Here is a 26,252-nt window from a genome sequence, read left to right on the forward strand (position 1 = left end):
TCCTATACCAGGACTGGATTGATTTCTAAAATAGAACTATTAGGATTGAACTCCGTCGAGTTAACCAAGACATAAATATACCAAACTTACTCGAGCAAGGCGAGTAAGGCGTCCTACCCAAGGACTGGAGTAACTCTTAGGGAAAGTCTGTTAGGTACGAACCCCGTCGAGTTGCCCAAGACGAAAATGCCGAAAGAGTATCCAAAACCTACTCGAGCCAGCGAGTAGGGTGTCCTTTAACCAAGGGCTGGAGTAATCCTTAAGACAGAACTATTAGGTACGAACCCTGTCGCGTTGCCCAAGACGTAAATGTCGAAAAGATATCCAAAACCTACTCGAGCTAGCGAGTAGGGTGTCCTAAACATGGACTAGAGTAATCCTTAAGATAGAACTATTAGGTACGAACCCCGTCAGGTTGCCCAAGACGTAAATATCGAGAGGATATCCAAAACCTACTCGAGCTAGCGAGTAGGGTGTCCTTTAACCAAGGACTGGAGTAATCCTTAAGACAGAACTGTTAGGTATGAACCCCGTCGGGTTGCCCAAGACGTAAATGTCGAGAGGATATCCAAAACCTACTCGAGCTAGCGAGTAGGGTGTCCTTTAACAAAGGACTGGAGTAATCCTTAAGACAGAACTGTTAGGTACGAACCCCGTCGCATTGCCCAAGACATAAATGTCGAGAGGATATCCAAAACCTACTCGAGCTAGCGAGTAGGGTGTCCTTTAACCAAGGACTAGAGTAATTCTTAAGACAGAACTGTTAGGTACGAACCCCGTCGGGTTACCCAAGACGTAAATGTCGAGAGGATATCCAAAACCTACTCGAGCTAGCGAGTAGGGTGTCCTTTAACCAAGGACTGGAGTAATCCTTAAGACAGAACTGTTAGGTACGAACCAAGGATGAAAGTGTCGGAAGAGCACTCAAGGGTAAACCATAAAAATTACTCGATAGCTGCTCTAGTACTGGGCATGACTTTCGAGGTGGAGTATTGGTCATATGAGTGAAAGCCAAGTAGTCGATTTATGGAAGAAATCAACTTTTATTTGGATTTGTCGAAATTACAATATTTGTAAAGTGACAGACTTTGACTCTTAAGACCTACCCCTTGCCCGTTAGAAGTGAGCAATGGTTTACGTGATTGAATAAAACTATTCGATGGTAGAACTAGTCGATACAGGGGTCGACTAGATTTTTGGTAGGGTCTCCTTCAGGCGTGGTTGTAGCAGCACCGTCCAAATTAAACCGGCTTAAATGCACTAACCATCATCTTAATACTTAATCAAGTTACTGTGCACTTAAAACGGTGTAACCTGACAGGCTGTCGGGTAAAATCCCGATTAAACTACTGTACTCCAGGATCACAATTGCACTTAGACCCGTACGAAGACGAGCACAGGTGTTACCAGCATACAGAAATCTTCAAATTAATTTACAACACAGGTTTTACATAAAAGGTTTAAATACAAACAACAGAGTTCAAACGCACAGCGGAAGTTTAAAACTGAGTTCGAAATACAATACGATAGCTACGACGACGATAAAAGGTGAGCTCCACATCCTGCCCACCGATGTGATGCCAACCTGCCCAATCTTCACGGGGAAGACGGGGCCCACTCGACGGTCCAACCTGGAGGAAGTGGCTGTCCACTCCAGGACGCACAGATCTCCTCGAAGTCCGCAGGGACACAACCTGCTCAGAAGGGTTACAACAACAACCCTGAGTATACTAATACTCAGCAAGGCTTACCCGACCTTGGGTATACTTAGCCCATTACCTAGACATGCAAGGCTTTTTGGCTCTGGAGTTCTTTTGCTGAAAGGCTGCTAAAAGTGAATCCTTACTTTCAGTATTTTAGCTCCGTTTAGTATACCAAGTATTACTAAGTTCGCCTATTCATCTAAAACACACATGGTGGAACAGATTATCTTTTAGAACAACAGATACACATTCCATCGCTACCTTTCAAGACTTATTTCACTTCTTACTACGATGTGACAAAGAGATCAAGGCTCTCATAACCGCGAGTCACGGCGAATCGATCCGATTTAACCTTGCAAGGTGGACCTAACTCACACGACACATGCAAGCCCCGTCGGGCCACTCGCGTCAACTGTTTCCACATTACCACGGCATCTGAACTACGCCTGCTAAAACCCAGGTGATGGGCCCCTCGCAGTGAACTCCCGGAGAACCCGGAGGCGGCATCCTATCCAACACCCGCCAACTCCCACGCCCAGCGTAGCATGGCGGAATTCAAATTACCGCTGTAAGGTGGTACACAGCTTACCGGTTTCGACTACCTCCTACTTCCGGTATGTGGTTAGTACTGTTCAATCCTCGATCAGCACTGCCAACAACGGAACGGTCCTCAATCGACACAGGCGGAGCTAACTTTCCATCCATTCCATACCAAAACCAACTCATTTCCGCCCGGTCTCTATTTCTCTTTACTCAGCAATTCATTTCAAGCCAAAGCTAAGGGATCAAGATCCTAAACTCGCGAGTGACAGCAATCACTCGACTTCTACCGAAATCCTATTTAGCAAAGCATTTCTATCGACACCTGCATACTAGTATAGGCCCACGGTACCTAGGGAAAACATGCATACTATGGTTCCATTCAACTCCTAGAACATAAATGCACAATACTTAAATAAACAATGAATACTTTAAATTATGGTTATGCTCCGGGGCTTGCCTTGCAGGTCAGCGGGGTTAACTAGGTCTGCTGGAGCGTGCTCAACGGCGACCTGCTGCTGCTCCTCTGCTCGTGGCTCCTGGACCGGCTCAACGATCAGCTCGTGGACAGCTTCGTTCGTGGCGTCTACACGAATAAAATATGTCATGCAACAATTAGGATACGGTGCAACGCATGTGTGCTTACGATTGAATGCAATTCAAAATGACAAAGCAAAGCGGTTCAGAAAATCAATTCGTTTTAGCCTGAAGTGTTTCCAACGAAAACAACTACTAAAACGACCTAAGTTAGCATGGATTAACAGGAGTTTGCTTTGCATGCACGAAACAAAATAACTAACCCTAGCAAGCCAGCGAAGTATAAATAGATCTACCCAAAAGCGCATAGCAACAGGCCACGAAACTTTTACAGTGGATTACACATGAAAAGAGTAAGCCACTACGAATTTTTCATAATTTTTAGAGTAACAGAAAAAGTGGTACAAAATAAACCACCTTAAACGCAAACTGAATTTTTCAGCAGAGCAAAAGTGGTATTTCACATGCACAAGTATTTTTCCTCAGAAGCTTGTGATTTTAGAAACCTAACAAAATTTATTTGGCATTTTTCACATTTTTCTGTGAATTTCTACACAATTATGAATTACCAGCCGAAATAATTGAAAGAAAAACATAAAAGATAAAAGGGGGGGGGGCGCTGACAGCCGGGCCCCACTTGTAAGGGAGCCCAGGCCCAGCTCCAGGTGCCCCCTTCCCCTGCTTCACCCGTGCCGCGCGCCACGGCACTGGGCCGGCTCGGCGGCCAACAGGGCGGCGGCGGCGGCCTGAGCCGGCCGCGGCACGCCGGCGGCGCGGCCTAGCCTGCCCACGGCCAGGGCAGGGCGGTGGGTAGGGCGCGCGTGGGGCGCAGAGGGCAGGGCGCGGGCGCGCAGCGGCCTGCGGCGGCGCCGAGGCAGGGGCGGCGCGGCGCGGCGGTTCCCCGCCGGCGGCGGGGTCAACCGGCGGCGGACGGGGCGGTGCGGGCTCAGGGAGGCCGGGCGGCTCCCTGGCGCGCGGCGGTGGCTCGCGGGGAGGCGCAGAGGGGCTCCGCGACGGCGAGCGGCGGCGCACGGCCAAGGCGGCGGCGACACACGGCGTTCCGGCGGCGGCGGCTTGCGGCGGCCGCGGGGTGGGACGGAGCAAGCTCCAATGAGGCCAGGCAGCCCTAGGGCGCGCGTCAGCGGCGAGGGGCGGCGCCCAGGGAGGTCCGGCGGCGTGTGCGCGCGACGAGCGGCGCGTTCGCGACGGCGCGGCTGCGATTCGACGGCGGCGGCGCCGATTCGGGTGGGGAATAGGTCAGGGAGTAGGAGGAGGCCGCGATTGAGCTCACCGTGGATCGATTTTGGGCGGAGGAGACCTCGGAGAGGGAGCTCGACGAGGAGGGGCGGAGCTCGGCGGAAACGACGATGGCGAGCGGCGGTCTGAGCTCGGTGCTAGGCCAATTCGGCCGAGGTAGGGCACGGCCGCGCTCGTGGAGGGATGGACGAGCTTCGGGGCGAGGTGTAGTGGTTCGGAGCACGACGAATCGAGTTGCGGCGGCGAGGACTTGCCGGTGTGACGAGCGGCGGCGGTTGCTCGGTGCTGCTCGCTCGAGCTTGGCTCGTCGTGCACTGAGGAGGAGAAAGGAGGATGGGGACGGCACCAGAAGCTTCGAGGTCGTCCGCGAGAGGAGAAGAGCGGCGCCGGGCGCGATTGCCGACGCGTGGACGCGCTCGCCGGCGTTCAGTCGCCGGTATGGGCGCGGGCGTGCACAGTGCTGAGCACTGGAGCTGCACTGTTTCTTCGTTTAATGATTTTGGCTCGAATTTGAACAGTTGAAACTTCAAATTTCATATGGGAACATGAAATTTGGCCAAAACAAAAGTTGTAGAGGAAAAGAAAATCTACAACTTTCGTTTTGGGCGAAAGTTGATTTGGAGCTCGGAACCAGGACAAAAACGAGATCGAACACTGCTAACTAGATGTTTGCTAAGCGAACGCGATTAGCGTTAACGACGAATTTGAGTCCACGATTAGCGAGTTAACTCATGCTTAGCGAGACGATTAACACAGGGGTGTTACAGCCTTCCCCCCCTTAAAGGAATCTCGTCCCGAGATTCAAGCATGAGATTATTTAAATAGGCGGAAAGGGTTCGAAGATGTAGTACCTGGATGAGCGTTTAAAAACTCTGGATACTTGGATCTCAGGAATTCCTCCTTCTCCCAAGTCGCTTCATCTTCGGAGTGATTACTCCATTGAACTTTGTAGAATCGGTTGGTTGTGCGACGAGTAACTCGATCCTTGCGATCAATGATCTTGATAGGATGCTCAGGATAGGTGAGATCAGACTCTAATTGAATCGAGTCACTTGCCACAGCTTCAGTCGGAACTCTAAGGCACATTCTGAGTTGCGATACATGGAAGATGTTATGAACTGCAGAAAGATTCGCTGGAAGATCCAACCGATAAGCCACAGGACCGCATCGTTCCACAATTGGATATGGACCGATGTAGCGGGGAGCTAGCTTTCCCTTTATTCCAAACCTTTGCACACCTTTCCAAGGTGATACTTTGAGATAGACGTGGTCACCGACCTTAAAGACGAGTGGATCTCTTCTTTTATCTGCATAGCTCTTCTGTCGAGATTGCGCAATCTTTAAGTTGGCTTGGATGAGGCGAACTTGTTCTTCGGCCTCTTGAACCATGTCGGGCCCAAAGATTGTTCTTTCCCCGGTTTCAGACCAATTGAGAGGTGTACGGCATCGACGACCATACAGTGCTTCGAATGGTGCCATTTTGATGCTCTCTTGATAACTATTGTTATAAGAGAATTCAGCTAACGGCAAGCATTGATCCCATTTCTGTGGATAGGTCAAAACACATGCACGAAGCATATCCTCCAAAATTTGATTTATCCTCTCCGTTTGGCCGTCTGTTTGAGGGTGATATGCAGAGCTACGAATAAGATGTGTTCCCAAGCAAGCATGTAATTGCTCCCAAAAACGAGCAACGAACTGAGTTCCTCGATCGGAAATGATAGTCTTTGGCACACCATGTAAACATAGTATGCGATCCATGTACAATTCCGCATATTGCTTGGTCAAGTACGTCGTCTTAACTGGGAGGAAATGTGCCGATTTAGTTAGCCTGTCGACCACAACCCAAATAGAGTCATAACCCTTCTGAGTTCGAGGTAAGCCGACGATAAAATCCATACTTATATCTTCCCATTTCCATTCTGGAATATTCAAGGGCTGGAGAGTTCCAGCTGGTCTGAGATGACTAGCCTTAACTCTTCTACAGATATCACACTCGGACACATACTTGGCTATTTCCCTTTTCATCCGAGTCCACCAAAATCGTTGCTTCAGGTCTTGGTACATCTTGTTGCTACCCGGATGAATTGATAGTCGTGAAGTATGGGCTTCATCAAGGATCTGTTTTCTGAGCTCAAAATTTTTAGGCACCACTAATCGGTTCTTGAACCATAACACATTCTCAGCATCCTGGTGGAAGCAATTCACTTTAGGGTCTCCTTCTGATAGTCTTCTCTGAATTTCCTTCACCCCTTTATCTTGCTTTTGTGCCGCTATGATGAGATCGCGAAGAGTAGGAGTAAGCTCTAGATGAGTCAATGTGCCATGTGGTACAATACTTAAGTTCAGCTTTTCCATTTCAAAGCAAAGAGATTCGCTTAATGGTATAGCTGAGATGCAATGACAGTGAGCTTTGCGACTCAGCGCATTGGCAACTACATTCGCCTTGCCAGGATGATAATGCACTTCGAGTTCATAATCTTTAATCAATTCAAGCCATCTTCTTTGACGCATGTTCAAATCAGCTTGAGTGAAAAGATATTTGAGACTCTTGTGATCGGTATAGATGTTGCACAATGAACCTAAGAGATAGTGTCGCCAGATCTTCAGTGAATGGACCACAGCTGCTAATTCAAGATCATGAGTGGGATAATTTTCTTCATGCCTCTTGAGTGATCGAGAAGCATAAGCAATCACTCGGTTCTCCTGCATCAAGACACAGCCGAGTCCTGTGCCTGAGGCATCACAGTACACATCGAATGGTTTTGTAGTATCTGGTTGGGCCAAGATTGGAGCAGAAGTGAGAAGTGTCTTCAATTTCTGGAAAGCTTCCTCACATTGATTACTCCAATAGAATTTGACACCCTTTTTAAGAAGTTCAGTCATCGGCTTCGCAATTCTGGAGAATTCTGGGATGAACCGACGATAATACCCAGCTAAACCCAAGAAACTGCGAATTTCAGGGACTGAAGTTGGGGCTTCCCAATCGAGTACATCCTGCACTTTACTGGGATCCACCGAGATGCCCTCAGCAGATATGACGTGACCGAGGAATGGTACTTTCTTCAGCCAGAAGTCACACTTGCTGAATTTGGCATAAAGCTGGTGCTCTCTCAGACGCTGAAGTACTATATGAAGATGCTGGGCATGTTCTTCCTCATTCTTGGAGTAGATCAAGATGTCATCAATGAAGACCACGACGAACTTGTCTAACTCCGGCATGAATACCGAATTCATGAGGTACATGAAATAAGCTGGAGCATTGGTTAATCCAAAGGACATCACCAAATACTCGTATAACCCATAACGAGTAGAGAAGGCTGTTTTTGGTATATCCACCGGTCTGATTTTTATCTGATGATAGCCAGATCGAAGATCTATTTTTGAGAATACCTTAGCTCCGGCTAGTTGATTAAAAAGAATATCAATACGAGGAAGTGGATATTTGTTTTTGATGGTGACTGCATTCAGCGGTCGATAATCCACACATAGCCTCAGTCCGTGATCTTTCTTCTTTACGAACAGAGCCGGGCAACCCCAAGGTGAGGTGCTCGGTCGGATATAGCCTTTATCCAGCAACTCTTGTAACTGGATTTTTAATTCAGCTAACTCACTGGGAGTCATTCTATATGGCCTTCGAGATATGGGGGCTGTGCCAGGCTGTAACTCAATGACAAACTCAATATCCCGATCGGGAGGCATGCCTGGCAAGTCCTCAGGAAACACATCGGGGTATTCACAAACCACCGGAATGACTTCTAGGATTTTCCCCTCAAGATGGTATATGACAGTGGCTGGAATTGCATGCTGGGAAAGATGAATTTCCATAGAACCATACATGGAAGAGTTGAACTGAAGGATACGAGAAGAGGTATTGATGATAACGCCATGCTTCTTCATCCAATTCATTCCAAGTATGATATCTATCCCTTGACTTGGAAGGACAATGGGAGTGAGTGGAAAATTTTTCCCACCCAAGGTAAGGGGAACATTTCGAACTACTTGGCCAGCATTTAACCGGGTGCCAGGTGTCTGAATAACGTAGGGTTTCTCTAGGCATGATACTTGTAAGTGAAGTCGTGCCACACATGCTTCACTGATAAAATTATGAGATGCTCCCGAATCAAATAGCACAGTAACAGGGCAGTGATTAACGGAGAACGTACCCGCCATCACTTGAGTGCCCTCCGGGACTTCCTCCAGAGTGGTGTAGTTCACACGACCACTCTTGGCAGGTACAATCTTCTTTTTCTGATCTTTCTGGCTGGAACCTTGACTCAGCGCAGGAGTCTTGTAGATATTCTGCCGAGGTGGCAGACGGCAGTCACGTGCAAAGTGCCCTAGGTTACCACAGTTGTAACAGGGGTAGTTGTTGGGGCGTGGAGCTGGTAGCATTAGCGGCCTCTGCTGCTGTGTCGGGAAACGAGGTACCCACGGTTGCTGTTGCTGGGGTGGCCTAGCGACCCAACGGCCCTGCTGTGGAGGACGGTTTGAAGCCTGCTGATTCCCTGTCTGAACCAGCTTGTACCTCTGGGGTGCATTGCTGGAGGATCCAGCAGGTGCCTTTCTCTTCTTGTCAGCTTTGTGTGCCAGCGTGGCATCTTCCTGCGTGATGGCCTTATTAACCAGATCAGTAAAGTTGTTGCAAGTAGTGAGAGCCAGTTTGTCCTGGAGCTTTGTACTAAGTCCCCTTCTGAAGCAATCTTGTTTCTTCTCATCAGTGTCCACATGAAAACCACCATACTGGGATAGCTGGTTAAAGGTCTGAGCATATTGGAGTACGGTGTTGTTCCCTTGCTTCAGGGCTAGGAACTCTGCCATCTTCCTCCTCATCAAGCTTGTAGGGATGTGGTGGGCTTTAAAAGCTGCCACAAACTCATCCCAGGTGAGATGTGTACCAGCGGGAAGTAGAGCCTTGTGATTGACCCACCATATTTTCGCAGGTCCTCGCAGCTGTTGCGCTGCAAAGGCGGCTTTGTCCATCTCTGTGCAATTGAGGATGCTGAACTTATCCTCAATGGTGCGAATCCAGGCATCAGCCTCAAGGGGATCATCGGCCTTGTGGAACAGAGGTGGCTGGGTGGCCAGAAAACCGACATAGTCAGTTTCTGCTGGTGCTAGCGGGGGAGCATGTCGACCTCTGCCGGCATTGACTTGGGCTTGCACCAGTTGCCTTATCAACTCCGTCTGCTCGTTGCGGTCTGCGATAAGAGCTGCAACGGCTTGAGCCAAAGAGGGAGGTTGTTGGGGCAGTGCCTCGTGATTGTCATTGTCATGATTATCACCCATCTGCAAAATAGTCATTCCCCTGGTTAGCCATTTCGCTATCCGGACTAATTCATGCAATATAAAGAATGTGCATATATAATATGAACACACGGCATGAATCGTTTCCCTCGCGATATGGTTCACCAAGGGAAGATAAACTAACTTGCTTTGGTTGAAAATGTATCAACTCAACAAGTTTCGCCCAGAGTAGCTCTAACGTAAGCAAAACTAAACATCGCTCAACAAAAATTTCAGCTTTGAAGACGGTCGAAGCTCAACTCAAATCTGAAATTCACACACTGATAGAAAAGATCAACACGGAAGTAAAATTTACAATAAGCAGCCACGCTGCTTCAGCTGGAACAAGGTTCAGTACAACCCAAGCCGTGCTACGGCAACAAACTAACATGGGAGAAGGGTTCACAAACGACCCTACAACACACCACTACGGGGTCTTACACGACTCGGCTACACACCACACTAGGAGGGTTATCCTACATGACTCGAACTACTGAGCCACAAAAGAATTCTCAACCCAAGGTTAGCCTAAAGCTCTATGTTGGTCATCCTACCCAACTATCCTACAGTAAGGCTACACTGCAAGGGGAGAATCAACACTATCCATCCACGTCCTCACGGAGTCCCAGGTCCCGACTCGACTCCAGACACTCCCTCGATCTCCTCAGGGTCCTCTTCCTCTTCTTCTTCTTCTGGCTCCTCCTCTGCTGCATCAGCCTCCATCTCTGCTGCTGCCTGCACCTGAGCCTGGGCGTCCTCAATCCACTCCTGGGCCTGCTGAAGCTGCCCCTCAAGGTGCTGCACCATCTGAGTCCTGTTCTCTAACTCCTCCTGCAACTCCTGAATCCTGATCTTCCTTGCTCTAGACTTGGCCTTCAGGGTCTTGATCTTATCCTGAGTACCGATCATGTGCTGCTCATGGAGGTGAGCCTCTCGAGCCTTGCTCCTGCATATCGCATTTTCCTCACGAAGCTGCTCATACATGTTGCTCAAGGCTGAGGAGTAGCTGAACGAGAGTGCTGTCCTGACGCTGTAGTCGGGCATCATGATGTTCAGGTTGCGGTTAACCCGATCTGCATAGGCCTGAGTGGTCTCATCCCTCAGAGGAAACACACTGTAAGGAGTATCTATCACCTCTGCATTATGCTTCTCTGAGAACTCCTCAATAGCCCTCCTAGCTGCAATCTCCCAGGAGTCTGCCAGCTTCCTACCATAGACAGTGAGCTGCCACGAGTCCCAGTCCAAGCGAGCGGGGCAAGCAGGAATCTTCACGATCATCTGACAGCGCTCGGTGCCCAGCAAACTAGACTCGTGTCCGGAGTACTGTGGGGGCTCAGTGTAGTCAAACGCCCTGAGCATCTGCCACAGCAGACGAGGAAAGTGGCCGGTGTGGAGGGCACTGGAATGCGCCCAACCCTCAGCGTCCACGATCACGTGCGTGAAGCTAGCCATCTGTAAGAACACACCTAGCGCTGACGTAAGTGACAGTTTTCAAAAGAAACAGGTTTAAACTTGGCAACGCAACACAAATAAATTTTTAAGAACACATAGTAAAAACATGGTGATCCAAATAAATTTTTGCGAAGCGTAACCAAAAGCGACAAAACAAACAACAACTCAGGAATGAAAGGTGCATGCCACGTTCTAGCGTTTCTCACCCAAACAAGTACCAAAATATGGTATACGAGAACAATCGGTGGCACAATTACGTACTCTCCCTATATATAGACTAGTCGTTCCTACGATCAAGGATTTTATAACGCTCTTACGTGGTTAGTTTCCTGCAGAAGAACACAGAGACAAATATAATATCCATTTCTGGACCCTTCGTGCCAGCACACACGAACGGCCCCCATGTGTCCTACGCCACACGGGTAACGCATATGCAGTTTCCCACATATTCACACATACATTACCATCCACTATAGAGATGGCACCCAGACGTTCGACGCTGAATGGGCAGCGCTGCATACGTCACAACAACGTATTCACTTCCCGTACACTCGCCTTACGGGACATCCAAGGGTAGACGTGTCCCAAGGGTCACGGTCATGGCCAACCGCATGACAGGTTTACATCTCGTAACATTGCCTTACGAAATGGCCGTGATCACAATCACACGGCGTGAAATCCGCACTCCATATCAGGCGGCAGATAGCGACAGGCTCGTTTGAATCGAGCCTTATCACCTCCTCGTATGCTCAACATACGGGACCCGCGCACGTATGAAACACGTGGGCTATTCTAAGGACTACCAGAATGCTTACCTTGCTTACCTCAGCGTAGGTGCGTCGTTACCGAAATAAGGTTTAACAAAAAGGAAAAGCTGGAAGTGCTGGAATAAAATAGATACTTAGTTGCCACCTAACTTATATAAAACATAATTAGGGCATACGAACTATCTATTCTATTCCTTAGCGCATCTAGCGTCAACTTTTCGAAAACCCGAAATCGTTGCAAGGTAGTCACCCCAGTGCAATTTAGAGCTCTGATGCCAGCTGTAGCAGCACCGTCCAAATTAAACCGGCTTAAATGCACTAACCATCATCTTAATACTTAATCAAGTTACTGTGCACTTAAAACGGTGTAACCTGACAGGCTGTCGGGTAAAATCCCGATTAAACTACTGTACTCCAGGATCACAATTGCACTTAGACCCGTACGAAGACGAGCACAGGTGTTACCAGCATACAGAAATCTTCAAATTAATTTACAACACAGGTTTTACATAAAAGGTTTAAATACAAACAACAGAGTTCAAACGCACAGCGGAAGTTTAAAACTGAGTTCGAAATACAATACGATAGCTACGACGACGATAAAAGGTGAGCTCCACATCCTGCCCACCGATGTGATGCCAACCTGCCCAATCTTCACGGGGAAGACGGGGCCCACTAGACGGTCCAACCTGGAGGAAGTGGCTGTCCACTCCAGGACGCACAGATCTCCTCGAAGTCCGCAGGGACACAACCTGCTCAGAAGGGTTACAACAACAACCCTGAGTATACTAATACTCAGCAAGGCTTACCCGACCTTGGGTATACTTAGCCCATTACCTAGACATGCAAGGCTTTTTGGCTCTGGAGTTCTTTTGCTGAAAGGCTGCTAAAAGTGAATCCTTACTTTCAGTATTTTAGCTCCGTTTAGTATACCAAGTATTACTAAGTTCGCCTATTCATCTAAAACACACATGGTGGAACAGATTATCTTTTAGAACAACAGATACACATTCCATCGCTACCTTTCAAGACTTATTTCACTTCTTACTACGATGTGATAAAGAGATCAAGGCTCTCATAACCGCGAGTCACGGCGAATCGATCCGATTTAACCTTGCAAGGTGGACCTAACTCACACGACACATGCAAGCCCCGTCGGGCCACTCGCGTCAACTGTTTCCACATTACCACGGCATCTGAACTACGCCTGCTAAAACCCAGGTGATGGGCCCCTCGCAGTGAACTCCCGGAGAACCCGGAGGCGGCATCCTATCCAACACCCGCCAACTCCCACGCCCAGCGTAGCATGGCGGAATTCAAATTACCGCTGTAAGGTGGTACACAGCTTACCGGTTTCGACTACCTCCTACTTCCGGTATGTGGTTAGTACTGTTCAATCCTCGATCAGCACTGCCAACAACGGAACGGTCCTCAATCGACACAGGCGGAGCTAACTTTCCATCCATTCCATACCAAAACCAACTCATTTCCGCCCGGTCTCTATTTCTCTTTACTCAGCAATTCATTTCAAGCCAAAGCTAAGGGATCAAGATCCTAAACTCGCGAGTGACAGCAATCACTCGACTTCTACCGAAATCCTATTTAGCAAAGCATTTCTATCGACACCTGCATACTAGTATAGGCCCACGGTACCTAGGGAAAACATGCATACTATGGTTCCATTCAACTCCTAGAACATAAATGCACAATACTTAAATAAACAATGAATACTTTAAATTATGGTTATGCTCCGGGGCTTGCCTTGCAGGTCAGCGGGGTTAACTAGGTCTGCTGGAGCGTGCTCAACGGCGACCTGCTGCTGCTCCTCTGCTCGTGGCTCCTGGACCGGCTCAACGATCAGCTCGTGGACAGCTTCGTTCGTGGCGTCTACACGAATAAAATATGTCATGCAACAATTAGGATACGGTGCAACGCATGTGTGCTTACGATTGAATGCAATTCAAAATGACAAAGCAAAGCGGTTCAGAAAATCAATTCGTTTTAGCCTGAAGTGTTTCCAACGAAAACAACTACTAAAACGACCTAAGTTAGCATGGATTAACAGGAGTTTGCTTTGCATGCACGAAACAAAATAACTAACCCTAGCAAGCCAGTGAAGTATAAATAGATCTACCCAAAAGCGCATAGCAACAGGCCACGAAACTTTTACAGTGGATTACACATGAAAAGAGTAAGCCACTACGAATTTTTCATAATTTTTAGAGTAACAGAAAAAGTGGTACAAAATAAACCACCTTAAACGCAAACTGAATTTTTCAGCAGAGCAAAAGTGGTATTTCACATGCACAAGTATTTTTCCTCAGAAGCTTGTGATTTTAGAAACCTAACAAAATTTATTTGGCATTTTTCGCATTTTTATGTGAATTTCTACACAATTATGAATTACCAGCCGAAATAATTGAAAGAAAAACATAAAAGATAAAAGGGGGGGGGGGCGCTGACAGCCGGGCCCCACTTGTAAGGGAGCCCAGGCCCAGCTCCAGGTGCCCCCTTCCCCTGCTTCGCCCGTGCCGCGCGCCACGGCACTGGGCCGGCTCGGCGGCCAACAGGGCGGCGGCGGCGGCCTGAGCCGGCCGCGGCACGCCGGCGGCGCGGCCTAGCCTGCCCACGGCCAGGGCAGGGCGGTGGGTAGGGCGCGCGTGGGGCGCAGAGGGCAGGGCGCGGGCGCGCAGCGGCCTGCGGCGGCGCCGAGGCAGGGGCGGCGCGGCGCGGCGGTTCCCCGCCGGCGGCGGGGTCAACCGGCGGCGGACGGGGCGGTGCGGGCTCAGGGAGGCCGGGCGGCTCCCTGGCGCGCGGCGGTGGCTCGCGGGGAGGCGCAGAGGGGCTCCACGACGGCGAGCGGCGGCGCACGGCCAAGGCGGCGGCGACACACGGCGTTCCGGCGGCGGCGGCTTGCGGCGGCCGCGGGGTGGGACGGAGCAAGCTCCAATGAGGCCAGGCGGCCCTAGGGCGCGCGTCAGCGGCGAGGGGCGGCGCCCAGGGAGGTCCGGCGGCGTGTGCGCGCGACGAGCGGCGCGTTCGCGACGGCGCGGCTGCGATTCGACGGCGGCGGCGCCGATTCGGGTGGGGAATAGGTCAGGGAGTAGGAGGAGGCCGCGATTGAGCTCACCGTGGATCGATTTTGGGCGGAGGAGACCTCGGAGAGGGAGCTCGACGAGGAGGGGCGGAGCTCGGCGGAAACGACGATGGCGAGCGGCGGTCTGAGCTCGGTGCTAGGCCGATTCGGCCGAGGTAGGGCACGGCCGCGCTCGTGGAGGGATGGACGAGCTTCGGGGCGAGGTGTAGTGGTTCGGAGCACGACGAATCGAGTTGCGGCGGCGAGGACTTGCCGGTGTGACGAGCGGCGGCGGTTGCTCGGTGCTGCTCGCTCGAGCTTGGCTCGTCGTGCACTGAGGAGGAGAAAGGAGGATGGGGACGGCACCAGAAGCTTCGAGGTCGTCCGCGAGAGGAGAAGAGCGGCGCCGGGCGCGATTGCCGACACGTGGACGCGCTCGCCGGCGTTCAGTCGCCGGTATGGGCGCGGGCGTGCACAGTGCTGAGCACTGGAGCTGCACTGTTTCTTCGTTTAATGATTTTGGCTCGAATTTGAACAGTTGAAACTTCAAATTTCATATGGGAACATGAAATTTGGCCAAAACAAAAGTTGTAGAGGAAAAGAAAATCTACAACTTTCGTTTTGGGCGAAAGTTGATTTGGAGCTCGGAACCAGGACAAAAACGAGATCGAACACTGCTAACTAGATGTTTGCTAAGCGAACGCGATTAGCGTTAACGACGAATTTGAGTCCACGATTAGCGAGTTAACTCATGCTTAGCGAGACGATTAACACAGGGGTGTTACAGTGGTGCCCCAAGGGCCTGGCGGAGTGAGTCGCACTGAAAGATCGTGTGAGAGCTCTTTGGGTGGATGAAGCACTTGCGTAGCAGTGCTTTATTGATCCTATTTCCGCCCTGAGACGATTCTCCTTGGTGCAAGGTGCGCGGTTTACCCTGAGGACGGGTACTGATGGTTGCCGACTTGTGCTTCTTGAAGGATGCGGAAGCATTTGGTGGGATGCGGTAGTTGGAAGAAGGGTTGTAAGCCTCTATCTCCTCGCGTTCCTTTTTCCTTGAGATGATGATGTTGCGAGCATCGCGACCAACGTTGATCACGTTGCGGAGGTCGCAGTTGGTGTAGTCGTAGTTGTCGCCCTGCTGTTCCTGCTGGCTGTTGGCAAGGCACTGGCACCTAAATGCCCTTTTCTGGTTAAGCAGGCGACGTCGCTCGTAATGATCTTCTGCTGGTTGTTGCTCTTCCAATTGCACAGTGACTGTCACTGCTGGAGGAGGTGCAGGCGTATCTTGCTTGGTAGTAGCTTGAACTTCTGTGATCGTGGGAGGAATAGTTTCCATGTTGTCGGAAAGATACTCGTCGAAATCATCAGAGTTGTAGTCGTTGAGGTTGAGACGCTAAGTGGAATCACCCTCAGGTTCCTGAACTTCGGAGGTGCGAACCATGAGGATTTCACGGCAAAGATCTTGAATCTTTTGGTCTTGTTTGCTTGAGGGCAGGTCTAGAGGGGTGCTCTACTGGAAGGGCAGATCCGTTGGCTGTGAGCCAGAAGTATTGGGATCTTGTGTCTTCCTTAGGTGCACTGTCCGTCCTTGCGGTGTTGCATATATGACCAAGTTAGGGAGGGTGTCCTGATCGGACTTGGAGTTCTTAGTCGAGTTGGACTCGACTTGCTTGCTGTACTGGATTAGGTCATCCAACTCGTCCTCCGAGTTGGAAGAGTACTCGGATTCGGAATCGGTTAGTCCATCGATTTTAGAGTATATGTGCTTTGGGTGAGCGAGAAGCGGGATGCCCATCTCTACGCGAAGGGCGTTATCGTTCATCCAATGTAGCCATGATTGAGTGGGAGTCAGCCCTTCTGGTTCTTTAATCCAGGGTTTATCGAAGATCGACTTGCTGATTGTTCCGGAGCTTTGGCTTTTCCCTTCCTAAGCTTGGCCAGTTCCCAAAGTTCGTCAGCATGTTCGGGTGGATTGGCCATAGTGTCCATGAACAAGTCGACGTTGTCAGACCAGTCTTCAAGATCATCGAATGGTTCAAAGTTGTCGAGACTGTTCATGAATTGATCAAAGTCCTGATTGAACAAGGACTCAACTGGTTCAGGAGTCCGAATGTGAGCAGGTTTCGGTGAAGGGCTCTGAGGTATCCTGGAGATAGACGGTCCCATCCGAACAAGCCGGGGGTTTGTCTCACCAGATCCCCCGTAGATTCCTCCTCTCGATTTCTGCTCCTTATTTTGCAGGGTGCTTTCAGCTATCTTAATGCAGTCGGCAACCTTGGAATCCACTCGATCGATCCCTGAGAGTATATCACTCGACCTTTTCTATGGCGGGTTCAACACTTCTGGGTTCTGTTGTGATGTAGATGAGCCCAGAGCAGCTTCTGCAAGTTTGATGCAGCCCTCGATTGATCATGAAACTTGACCTACTCCACCGAGTAGTTCTAAGTTGTTGATCTTGGGGTGTTTGATTGTCTTGAGATGAGTCAAGTATTTTCCGAGGGTTTCGGAAAAGTGAGTTTTTTCGGTATCAGAATTTGTGTCGGACTCAGCTAACTCAAAGGATCGAGTTGGAGTCGATGTGTTTTCTAATTTACCCGAACCGAGTTCAGGTAGAACTCTTTTTTCGTCAAGATATGATGTCCTGCAGATGTCGGCGAGATGAATGGTGGTTTTTGGTTTAGGCAATTCGGGCGTGACAAGGTGGCTGGAGAAGCCTCCCGATCCGTTAGCCGTGCATGGTTAGGAACCGAAAACGAGGGTTGTGCTCTCTGGCACATTGTTGGCGTCGCTTGATCCGGCCATCGAATTCGCTGATGAACTCGCCGAATCCCCTACCTGGCGCGCCAGCTGTCGGTGTTTACCGCAAAGCCTGCTCAGGGATACCCTTAGCAGAAAGGTTTGTAGGTGGGGATCGACTCGATGGTGCAAGGAATACAAAGATTTAGATAGGTTCGGGCTGCGAGTTGCGTAATACCCTACGTCCTATGTGGTTGTTTGTATTGCCTTAGGTGTTGATGATTGTTCGGAGGGGGTCAATGCCCGCCCTTATATATCCGGGGGGATAGGGTTACATGGAAAGTCCTAGCCGAGTACAGTTAGAGTCCTACTATAATACAATCGGGTAGTTTTCTTTGTACTGCAACTAGTTCTACGCCTATTCGGGTAGTTACAAAAGATATAAGGTACATCCATAAGCTATCCCTTATTTTAAAACATTATATGCCTACAAACAGTCCCGCTGCCCCGGATCTGACAAGTTTGCAGACCCCAATGACATATTTGTCCATTATGTCTTGTTGCAATCTAAATCCTTGTTGACTTGTTGTACAATTAGCTTGGAATAGTCATTTATGAGTAGTCGTTTGATACCAAGGGAGACTGACAGGCATAGCCTGTGCAGTAGTGCTTCATACTCGGCCTTGTTGACGCGAAACGATCACACACCAAGCCCGACAGCCCCATACGCCAAGCTCGGACTGCACTTGATTCAAACCAAGGCGTGCCAGTCAATTTGACCTGTAAATTGACAAGGAAACAACAACTAGTCAAATTCAAGAGTGTATCGACTGGATTTCCGAATCACTCTCACGCGGCGTATCGGCAAGACCCTGCCGATACAGAAAACGACAGCAGATCGAGTATAGAAAGCGTGTTAATAAAGACAATCTACAAGGAATCGGCAATGAGCTGCCGGTACTGGTATGCAACTAGACGGCAAGATCTCAAGCCGACACGTGCCAAGTAACAATGTACAAACCCACGAATGTATGGATCTGGACAAAGCTAAGCTCGTAACCGATCTAATCAGCTTTACAAAGTTTATCGTGATAAATAAGGAGCTTACAGCCGATTAAACAGATCTCTAAGCCGGGTAGTTTGTGAATAGATCTAAATGAGAAAACAACAATGTGCCCGAGATCAAAGCTTAGATAAATTCAGTAAATTTTGAATAGATTTGAACGAAGCCACAGCGATGCATCCGAAAGCTAAAGCTCAGATTTACTCGGTAAACAAAGACTCACCAGCAAACCAAGTTGCTTGAATGTGAGGCATCCTTGATCAGCTTGAAAGAACTCGCGGAAAAAGAAAAAAGATGGCGAAGTCCCCGACGGAAAAGTAAAGTGCAAGTAGAGTAAATTTGTGTTTGTTGGATGTGTATCAATCTTTATAATAGCCGGGGGGTTCATATTTATACCCTATGCTAACACAATTCTAGCCGATTATGGCAAAGCACGATTCTATTCTATAAAACAAAAATAATTCTAAAACAAGATAACTCTTGCCGAACCGAGGCCAAAATATCTGGTCAATCTCCCCTTCCTCGGTCAACAAGATTTTCAATGGTGATGCACGATCACCCTTCCAAGTCCACCGATCGTACTATACAGAACCTTTTCTCCTTTGCAACACTCCTCCTTGACACGTGTCAAAATTTGGTGTCAACGCATGCCCCCCCAATTTCGGAGTAAAATGCCCTTTTTACTTTGAAATTAATTTTTCTCATGATTACGCTGCCTAATGGTCTTCTCATTACTGCCAACTCGCTTCCCGTGCAGGTGGCAAACAAAAATCTCTTCTTTGCCCTTCTCCTTTCACCTCTCTATCCACACAACGGGAATCTGCCGATTCATCTTCTGTCTTTTTACCCATACGCTCTTTAATTAAATCCAGGGGTAAAAGCCATACCGGCGCACCGCAACTGATTCATCTTCTTCCCCTTGGGCTATAAATAACCCCATCGGCACTGTAACTTCTCCATCGGTCGTAGCCTCCTTTGCTTTCTTCCTTCTCAGCCCAAAAAAACCCCAGTCTTCCTTTCTTCCTCCAAGCAGATGGCGAGCAACAAGCGTGCCGGTGAGGGTTCCTCTGGCGCTCCTCCGCCACTCCGTCCCCGTCTCGGGTAAGATGCTTCTCTTCTCCACCAATGCTGCATCCCAGATCTGCATCTGACTAGTTTTTGATTTCTGCAGGGACGCCGACGCCGAGCTCCTCGCCTACTTTCAGGCCCTGGACGAGGGCACCCAGAGGCTCATCCGCGATCTCCTCCGTCAATGGGATGAGGCCCGCCACGAGCTCGATCGGGCGCAGATGGACCAAGTCGTCATCCACAGCTAGCTCTCCAACGCCGACACCAAAGTCGCCAGTAAGTCCTTCTGGCTATGTTTTCCCTCACGAACATCTTTGATTTCTTGCTCTGACCTCTTCTTCTTCCAGACCTGGAGTCGCAGGTCCATACCCTTCTGGACGCTTCCCGAGTTGCCATCGACTCGGTAAATGCGCGAGGGAGCACCGTTGCCACGCGCCTGCAGAACATCTCGGCCTGAGTCAAGGAGGTCGCCCGCCACGGAGCTCACGAGGGCGTCGCCAGGGCCATCGCCGTGATCTCCACCATGTCCGGGGCGGACTTGCAGCAGTGGGAGCCGGTCTTCCCCGATTGGGGCGCGGTGCGGGAGGCCTTCGAGGAGCTTGTCGACGACCTCTACTTCCCTGCTGATGCCGTCGTTGGCAACATTAGCTTGGATGGGGTTGTTAGCAATCTCTTCGGAGATGAGTCAGATTAGGTTGTTCTATGTAACAGCCTATCTTGATTTTTGTAAATATAATCAATGGACGGGCCTCAATGGACGGGCCTCCTCCCCTTTCGCCTTTTGCTTCGATCTTGTTTCGATTCCCCTTTAAATTTTCATACTGCAATCCGTGATTGTCACACTGAATAAACCAATAGACCTTTATGATCTGAAATTGACAGACCATCCATAAAGAACTCTGAAATCTCCAAAGAAAACCACAACACAAAACTTGAATCAAACTCGAATCTCAAATTCATTTGTTCGTATTGCATTTTTGATCTAAGGGCGATGCATGTCGTATCGGCCATGAAAGTACTTGAACGTGTTTTACTACGATCAAGCCTCCTTTTATTTTTTATGCTAAAGGCGATACTCTTCTGTATCGGCTATATTTGAAACCAACCTATCCTTAGTGCAATCGGCTATGCATCTACCCACACACTTGGATAGTATCTCTTTAGATATTTGCCATTAAATGCACTGAAAAACTCTTCTCCTTCCAGCGTCTCCAGAATGTACGCGTTTCCAGGAACACATCTGCTGATCTTATATGGCCCTTCCCACGTCGGAGACCACTTGCCGAACTTGGGATCTTTAGTTCCTATCGGCAAGACCAGTTTCCATACCAAATCACCTTGGTCAAAAGATTTGGCCTTGACTTTCTTATCATACCATCGGCCTACTCTAGCTTTATTGGCTTCAATATTGATGAGAGCGCTCAGCCGATGCCCAGCCAAATCCTCCAACTCATCTTTCATTAGCGCAGTATAATCCTTAGCTGTCAACTGATCCTGAAACATAACCCGTCTAGAACCAAGCCGAGTTTCCCAAGGAAGTACAGCCTCGTGCCCATACACTAGCTAATACGGGGATACTTTAGTAGCTCCATGACAAGACATCCTGTAACCCCACAAAGCTTCATTAAGAGTCGTATGCCACTTCTTTGGCTGTTCTTCAATCCTTCTCTTAATCAACTTAATGATCCCTTTATTGGAAGCTTCTGCTTGACCATTGGTTTGAGCATAATATGGAGAAGAATTCGACAATTTAATTCCCATACTCGCAGCAAATTCTCCAAACTCCTCTGAGATAAACATACTGCCTTGATCGGTTGTAATAGTCTGTGGAGTACCAAACCGATAAACAATATGTTCCTTTACGAACTCAAACATCTCTTTGGATGTCACGGTCTTCAGAGGAATTACTTCGACCCACTTGGTGAAATAATCTATTCCCACTAGTATGAACTTATGATTCTTGCTGGGTGGTGGATAAATCTGTCCAATTAAATCAATTCTCCATCCTCTAAATGGCCACGGCTTAATAATGGGATTCATAGCCGATGCCGGTGCTCTCTGCACATTACCAAATTTCTGACACCCTTGACAACCCTTATCATAAGTGAAGTAATCTTCTAACATGGTTGGCCAAAAATATCCGTTTCTCCTGATCATCCACTTCATCTTGTATGCCGATTGATGTGAACCACAGACACCTTCATGTATTTCTCCCATTAAGACCTTGGCTTCTTCTTTGTCAAGGCATCTAAGCAAAACTCCATCAATCGTCCGGTAATACAATTCTCCTTCAAGCAATACATATTTAGTCGCTTGAAACCTGATCCTTCGGCTCACTCTCTTAGAGGGATCTTCTAAATAATCCACGATCTCTTTTCTCCAATCATGAGCGAGTAACTCCAGAGTCATCATACCTTCTATTGGCCGATAACCAGAAGCATGCTGCGCCAGCCGATTGGCATCACCATTATAAAGCTTGGGTACATGTTCTATGGTCACATTTTTAAATTTTTTCAGCAATCGGCAACAGTCTTCATGATAAACCCGTAGAATATCATCCTTGCACTCGTAAATGCCGATCAATTGATTGACCACCAATATGGAATACCCAAATATCTCTACTGTATTGGCTCCAATTTCTTGTAACAGCCGAATTCCCTTGAGCAAAGCTTGGTATTCAGCCTGATTGTTGGTAGCCGTGGCTTCTATTGGAAAAGATAACTCAAATGTTTGCCCCCGAGGCGACACCAAGACAATGCCAATACCAGACCCAACTCCACATGATGAACCATCAAAGAACAATATCCACGGAGCTAGATCAACAACTCCTAACTCTGGCCCACAATACTGAACAACAAAATCGGCCATAACTTGCCCCTTAACTGCTTTAGCCAATTCATATCTCAGATCAAACTCTGATAAGGCCAGAATTCATTTCTCTATTCTTCCATTCAAAATCGGCAATGAGAGCATGTATTTAATAACATCATCTTTGCTCACCACAACACACTCAGCCGATAACAGATAATGCCAAAGCTTGGTACAAGAAAAGTATAAGCAAAGACACAACCTTTCAACAGGAGAATACCTGGTTTTAGCATCCAAGAGTCTTCTACTGATGAAATATATCACACGTTCTTTTCCCTCGAACTCTTGAATAAGGGCCGATCCGATAGCAAGTTCATCAGCCGATAAATATAATTTAAACGGCTTGTGCTTTTGTGGCGGAACCAACACAGGAGGCGATGTTAGATACTATTTGATTTTATCCAATGCCCTTTGTTGTGCTTCTCTCCACACAAATTTCGGATCGGCCTTCATCTTCAACAAAGAACTGAACGGCAAATTTTACCGGACAGATTAGCAATAAATCTCTGAATAAAATTAATCTTGCCGATCAATGATTGAAGTTCAACTTTTGTTTCTGGAGCCACTACCTTGTTAATGGCTGTAATGGTCTTCTGAATAATTTCAATTCCTCTTTCATGAATCATAAATCCAAGGAACTTCCGGCCGACACACCAAATGCACATTTGTTAGGATTCATCTTCAACCCATGTTTTCTAGTACATTCCAAAGCTTTGCGTAGGTCGGCCAAATATTCTTGGTACCCCTTGGAGTTCACCACCACATCATCAATGTAAATTTCTACAATCTTGCCGATAATCTCATGGAAGATATAATTCATGGCCCTCTGGTATGTTGCTCCAGCATTTTTCAAACCAAAGGTCATGACAATCCACTCGAACAAACCAACATGCCCTAGACATCTGAATGCAGTTTTATGAATATCTTCCTCAGCCATGAATATCTGATTATATCCAGCATTCCCATCCATGAAACTGATCACCTTGTGTCCTGCAGCAGCATCTACCAACATATCGGCAACTGGCATTGGGTAACCATCCATCGGCGTAGCTTTGTTGAGATCCCTGAAGTCAATGCACACACGTAGCTTTCCATTCTTCTTGTACACAGGGACCACATTAGATATCCATTCAGCATATCTGCATTGCCTGATGAACTTTGCTTCTTTTAACTTTGTAATTTCGGCCTTTATATCTGGTAAAATCTTAGGGTTGCACCGTCTTGAACCCTGCTGATGTGGTCGATATCTAGGTTTAATAGGTAACTGATGCTCAACAATAGATCGATCCAAACCCGGCATCTCATAATATTCCCAAGCAAAACAATCTTTATATTCATTTAACAGCTTTACCAATTCTCGTTTATACTCAGGATCTAACTTGGCACTAATAAACGACGGCCTTGGTCTATCTCCATCTCCAATATCTACCTCTTCTAAAGCATCGGCCGACGTAAATCCATGCCCCAGTTTCCCTTCATCATCCAGGAACTCATCCATTAGGAATGGTTTGGGAAACCGACTGCTTGGATCGGTGGAATAAAAGTAACCATGTTAACAGGCGCAGCCGATGATCTTGATTGTTGCTTATCATCAGCCCTTGGCTTGACACGCCAAACCTGTGACCTGACTCCCCTCCTAGGAGGCTCTTTTCTCTCTTCTTCCAGTGCCTCTGTCTGACACAGCCTATGAACTCGCCTCTTCTGCGATCTGGTCAAACCCGCTGGACACCACGGAGGCCGATCAACATTATCATGAACAGGCTCTCTCCCTGGATTCCTGCAATGTGGGTACTCATCTGAAATCCAATTATTAGCAGTCTGCTCAACTCGGTCACCATCAGAAATCTTTCGTCCTACAGGATCACGTAGCATGGTCCTGCCCCCAACCGATCATGCACTGAAACCCTGCCCCCCAGCCGATCATGTACAGGAATGCGTCTATCATCACTCCTTCCTCTAATGATCAGCCCACGAAGCCTCTGGTCGAAATGTGGCTTCTTGTATGATCGGTCTTCACGGTAGAAGCCGTTGCACTCCGGACAGTTATCCACTGTCGGCAGAGTCAAGCCCTCCTCCCAACAGTACAAAAAGAAAGGACATCTCCAGTGTCCCTCGTGATGTCGCGTAGCTTCCTCTCTGTACTGTCGTCTCTTGATCACGCTGGAACTTGTTCAGAAGCATCCGAGCTTTAGTGCTGCAGATTCTTCTTTCTGTTGCGGCTCCTTACCCTTTGCTTCATCGGCCGTTATCTGAGCTTTAGGATCAACAACTCCAGATTCCTTAGCCGATTGTGATGTGAGCACCTTTGTCTGCAGTGCATTTCTCTTCCCTCCAACGTCTACCATGTTAGCAAGGAAAGGGTGTCCATCAATCTTCATCGGCTTTTTGGGTGTCTCAAACTTCAGCCTACCCTGTTCTATAGCCGACTGTATCTACTGACGGAATACTTTGCACTCATTTGTGTCATGAGATATTGCATTATGCCACTTATAGTACTTGATGTTCTTCAACTCCTGATCTGTCGGGATCTTGTGATATGGTTTCAGCTTAATCTGTCCCTCTAACAACAACAGATCGAAGATCTTGTCAGCCTTAGTAATATCAAACCCATACTTCTCGGGTTCTTTGTTACCAAATAGACATGAGATGGGCTCTTTGTTGTTCTGAACCCACTCAGCTGATCCCACCATCTGGTCATCATCTGAATCGGAGGCATCTGAGTAGTCAGCAAAATTAACTTTCTTCTGAAAGTTGCTTCTCTTCTGCTCATACGGTTTAACCTCCCTCGTCATCCTATGAGCCATCTGACTGATGCTGTAGAACTCTTGAGATGCATACTTCTCCTTGATGTGCAGCAAGAGTCCTTGAAAAGCAACTTCTGCAAGCTGCTGATCAGACAGAACCAGACTGAAGCACCGGTTCTTGACATCTCTGAACCTCCGAATGAAGGCAGCGACCGATTCATTATTCCTTTGTCTCAAATTGGTCAAATCAGTTAGCTTCATATCTTCTATACCAGAGTAGAAGAACTGGTGGAACTGCTTCTCTAGATCGGCCGAGAATATTATGGAGTTGGCTGGCAACGTCGTGAGCCATGTAAAGGCCGATCCAGAGAGAGACATGGAGAATAAACGCACTTTCAATGCATCATTCTACACTGCTTCTCCACACTATATGATGAATCTGTTCATGTGTTCTACTATGGAGACTTCCCTTTGTCCAGAAAACTTGGTGAAATCTAGAAGCTTGTACTTGTGGGGCAATGGCAGTTGATCATACGCAGCTGGATATGGAGTTCTGTACATCAGATTCTACTGCTTTGGCTTCAAACCAAACTGATCCCTCATCACTTCAACAATCTTGGACGCCCAGTCAATCTACTGACTATTAGTTGATGCTGGCTATAGCGCTGGCGAAGCTATCGGCAAAGCTGCCGATGCCGATTGTGCACTGGGTGTGGCCATCGACTGAGCAGCCGATGCAGTCCACGCGACTTGCTGAGTGACTTGCAGTCCACGCGACTTGCTGAGTGACTTGATTAGATGGTGACTGGTAGAGCACCATCTCATTGGTATGACTACTCTGTACTGACCTCTGATTAGGTTGTTGCTGTGCCACAAGGGGTACGTTGGGCACATTCACGTGACGCACAAAACCAGTCACAGGATCATGAAATACCCAAGTAACTCCATTGGCATGAGGAAGTATATTTGCCAGGACGTCTGTAGGAGACTTAGGCTGAATCATCATCGCCAGATTCTGCTGCTGAGGTGTCGGCCACGGAGCCGACATGTTGCTTGGACTCGCTGGCGACGGTGCTGACGCCGGTGTAACCGACGGCTGTGAAGCCGGTGCGTCATCTTGAGACTGGGTCAGCTGTGGAGCCGACACATTAACTT

General features: G+C 48.3%; 2 protein-coding genes across 2 annotated transcripts in view; one reads left to right on the forward strand and one right to left on the reverse strand.

The window, feature by feature from the left end:
• The window catches only part of LOC120678139 (uncharacterized protein C6orf132 homolog), a 32,096-nt gene extending 12,363 nt beyond the window's left edge, over positions 1 to 19,733 (forward strand). The window contains exon 6 of the mRNA XM_039959294.1: positions 19,589 to 19,733. Within this exon, the coding sequence (XP_039815228.1) occupies positions 19,589 to 19,733 (145 nt within the window). The remainder of the gene's footprint in view (positions 1 to 19,588) is intronic.
• A 5,052-nt stretch (positions 19,734 to 24,785) lies between these two features.
• On the reverse strand, positions 24,786 to 25,475 carry LOC120678140. Its single transcript, XM_039959295.1, has one exon. The coding sequence runs from the start codon at positions 25,473 to 25,475 to the stop codon at positions 24,786 to 24,788; it is 690 nt and encodes a 229-aa protein (XP_039815229.1).
• Between the last annotated feature and the right edge of the window lie 777 nt (positions 25,476 to 26,252).

The sequence above is a fragment of the Panicum virgatum genome, chromosome 6N (assembly GCF_016808335.1).
Source record: "Panicum virgatum strain AP13 chromosome 6N, P.virgatum_v5, whole genome shotgun sequence".
Taxonomy (NCBI): Eukaryota; Viridiplantae; Streptophyta; class Magnoliopsida; order Poales; family Poaceae; genus Panicum; species Panicum virgatum.

Excerpts from the sequence above, each read along its gene's own strand:
- LOC120678140 (XM_039959295.1), bottom strand. The coding sequence starts at position 25,475 with ATGTCTCTCTCTGGATCGGCCTTTACATGGCTCACGACGTTGCCAGCC.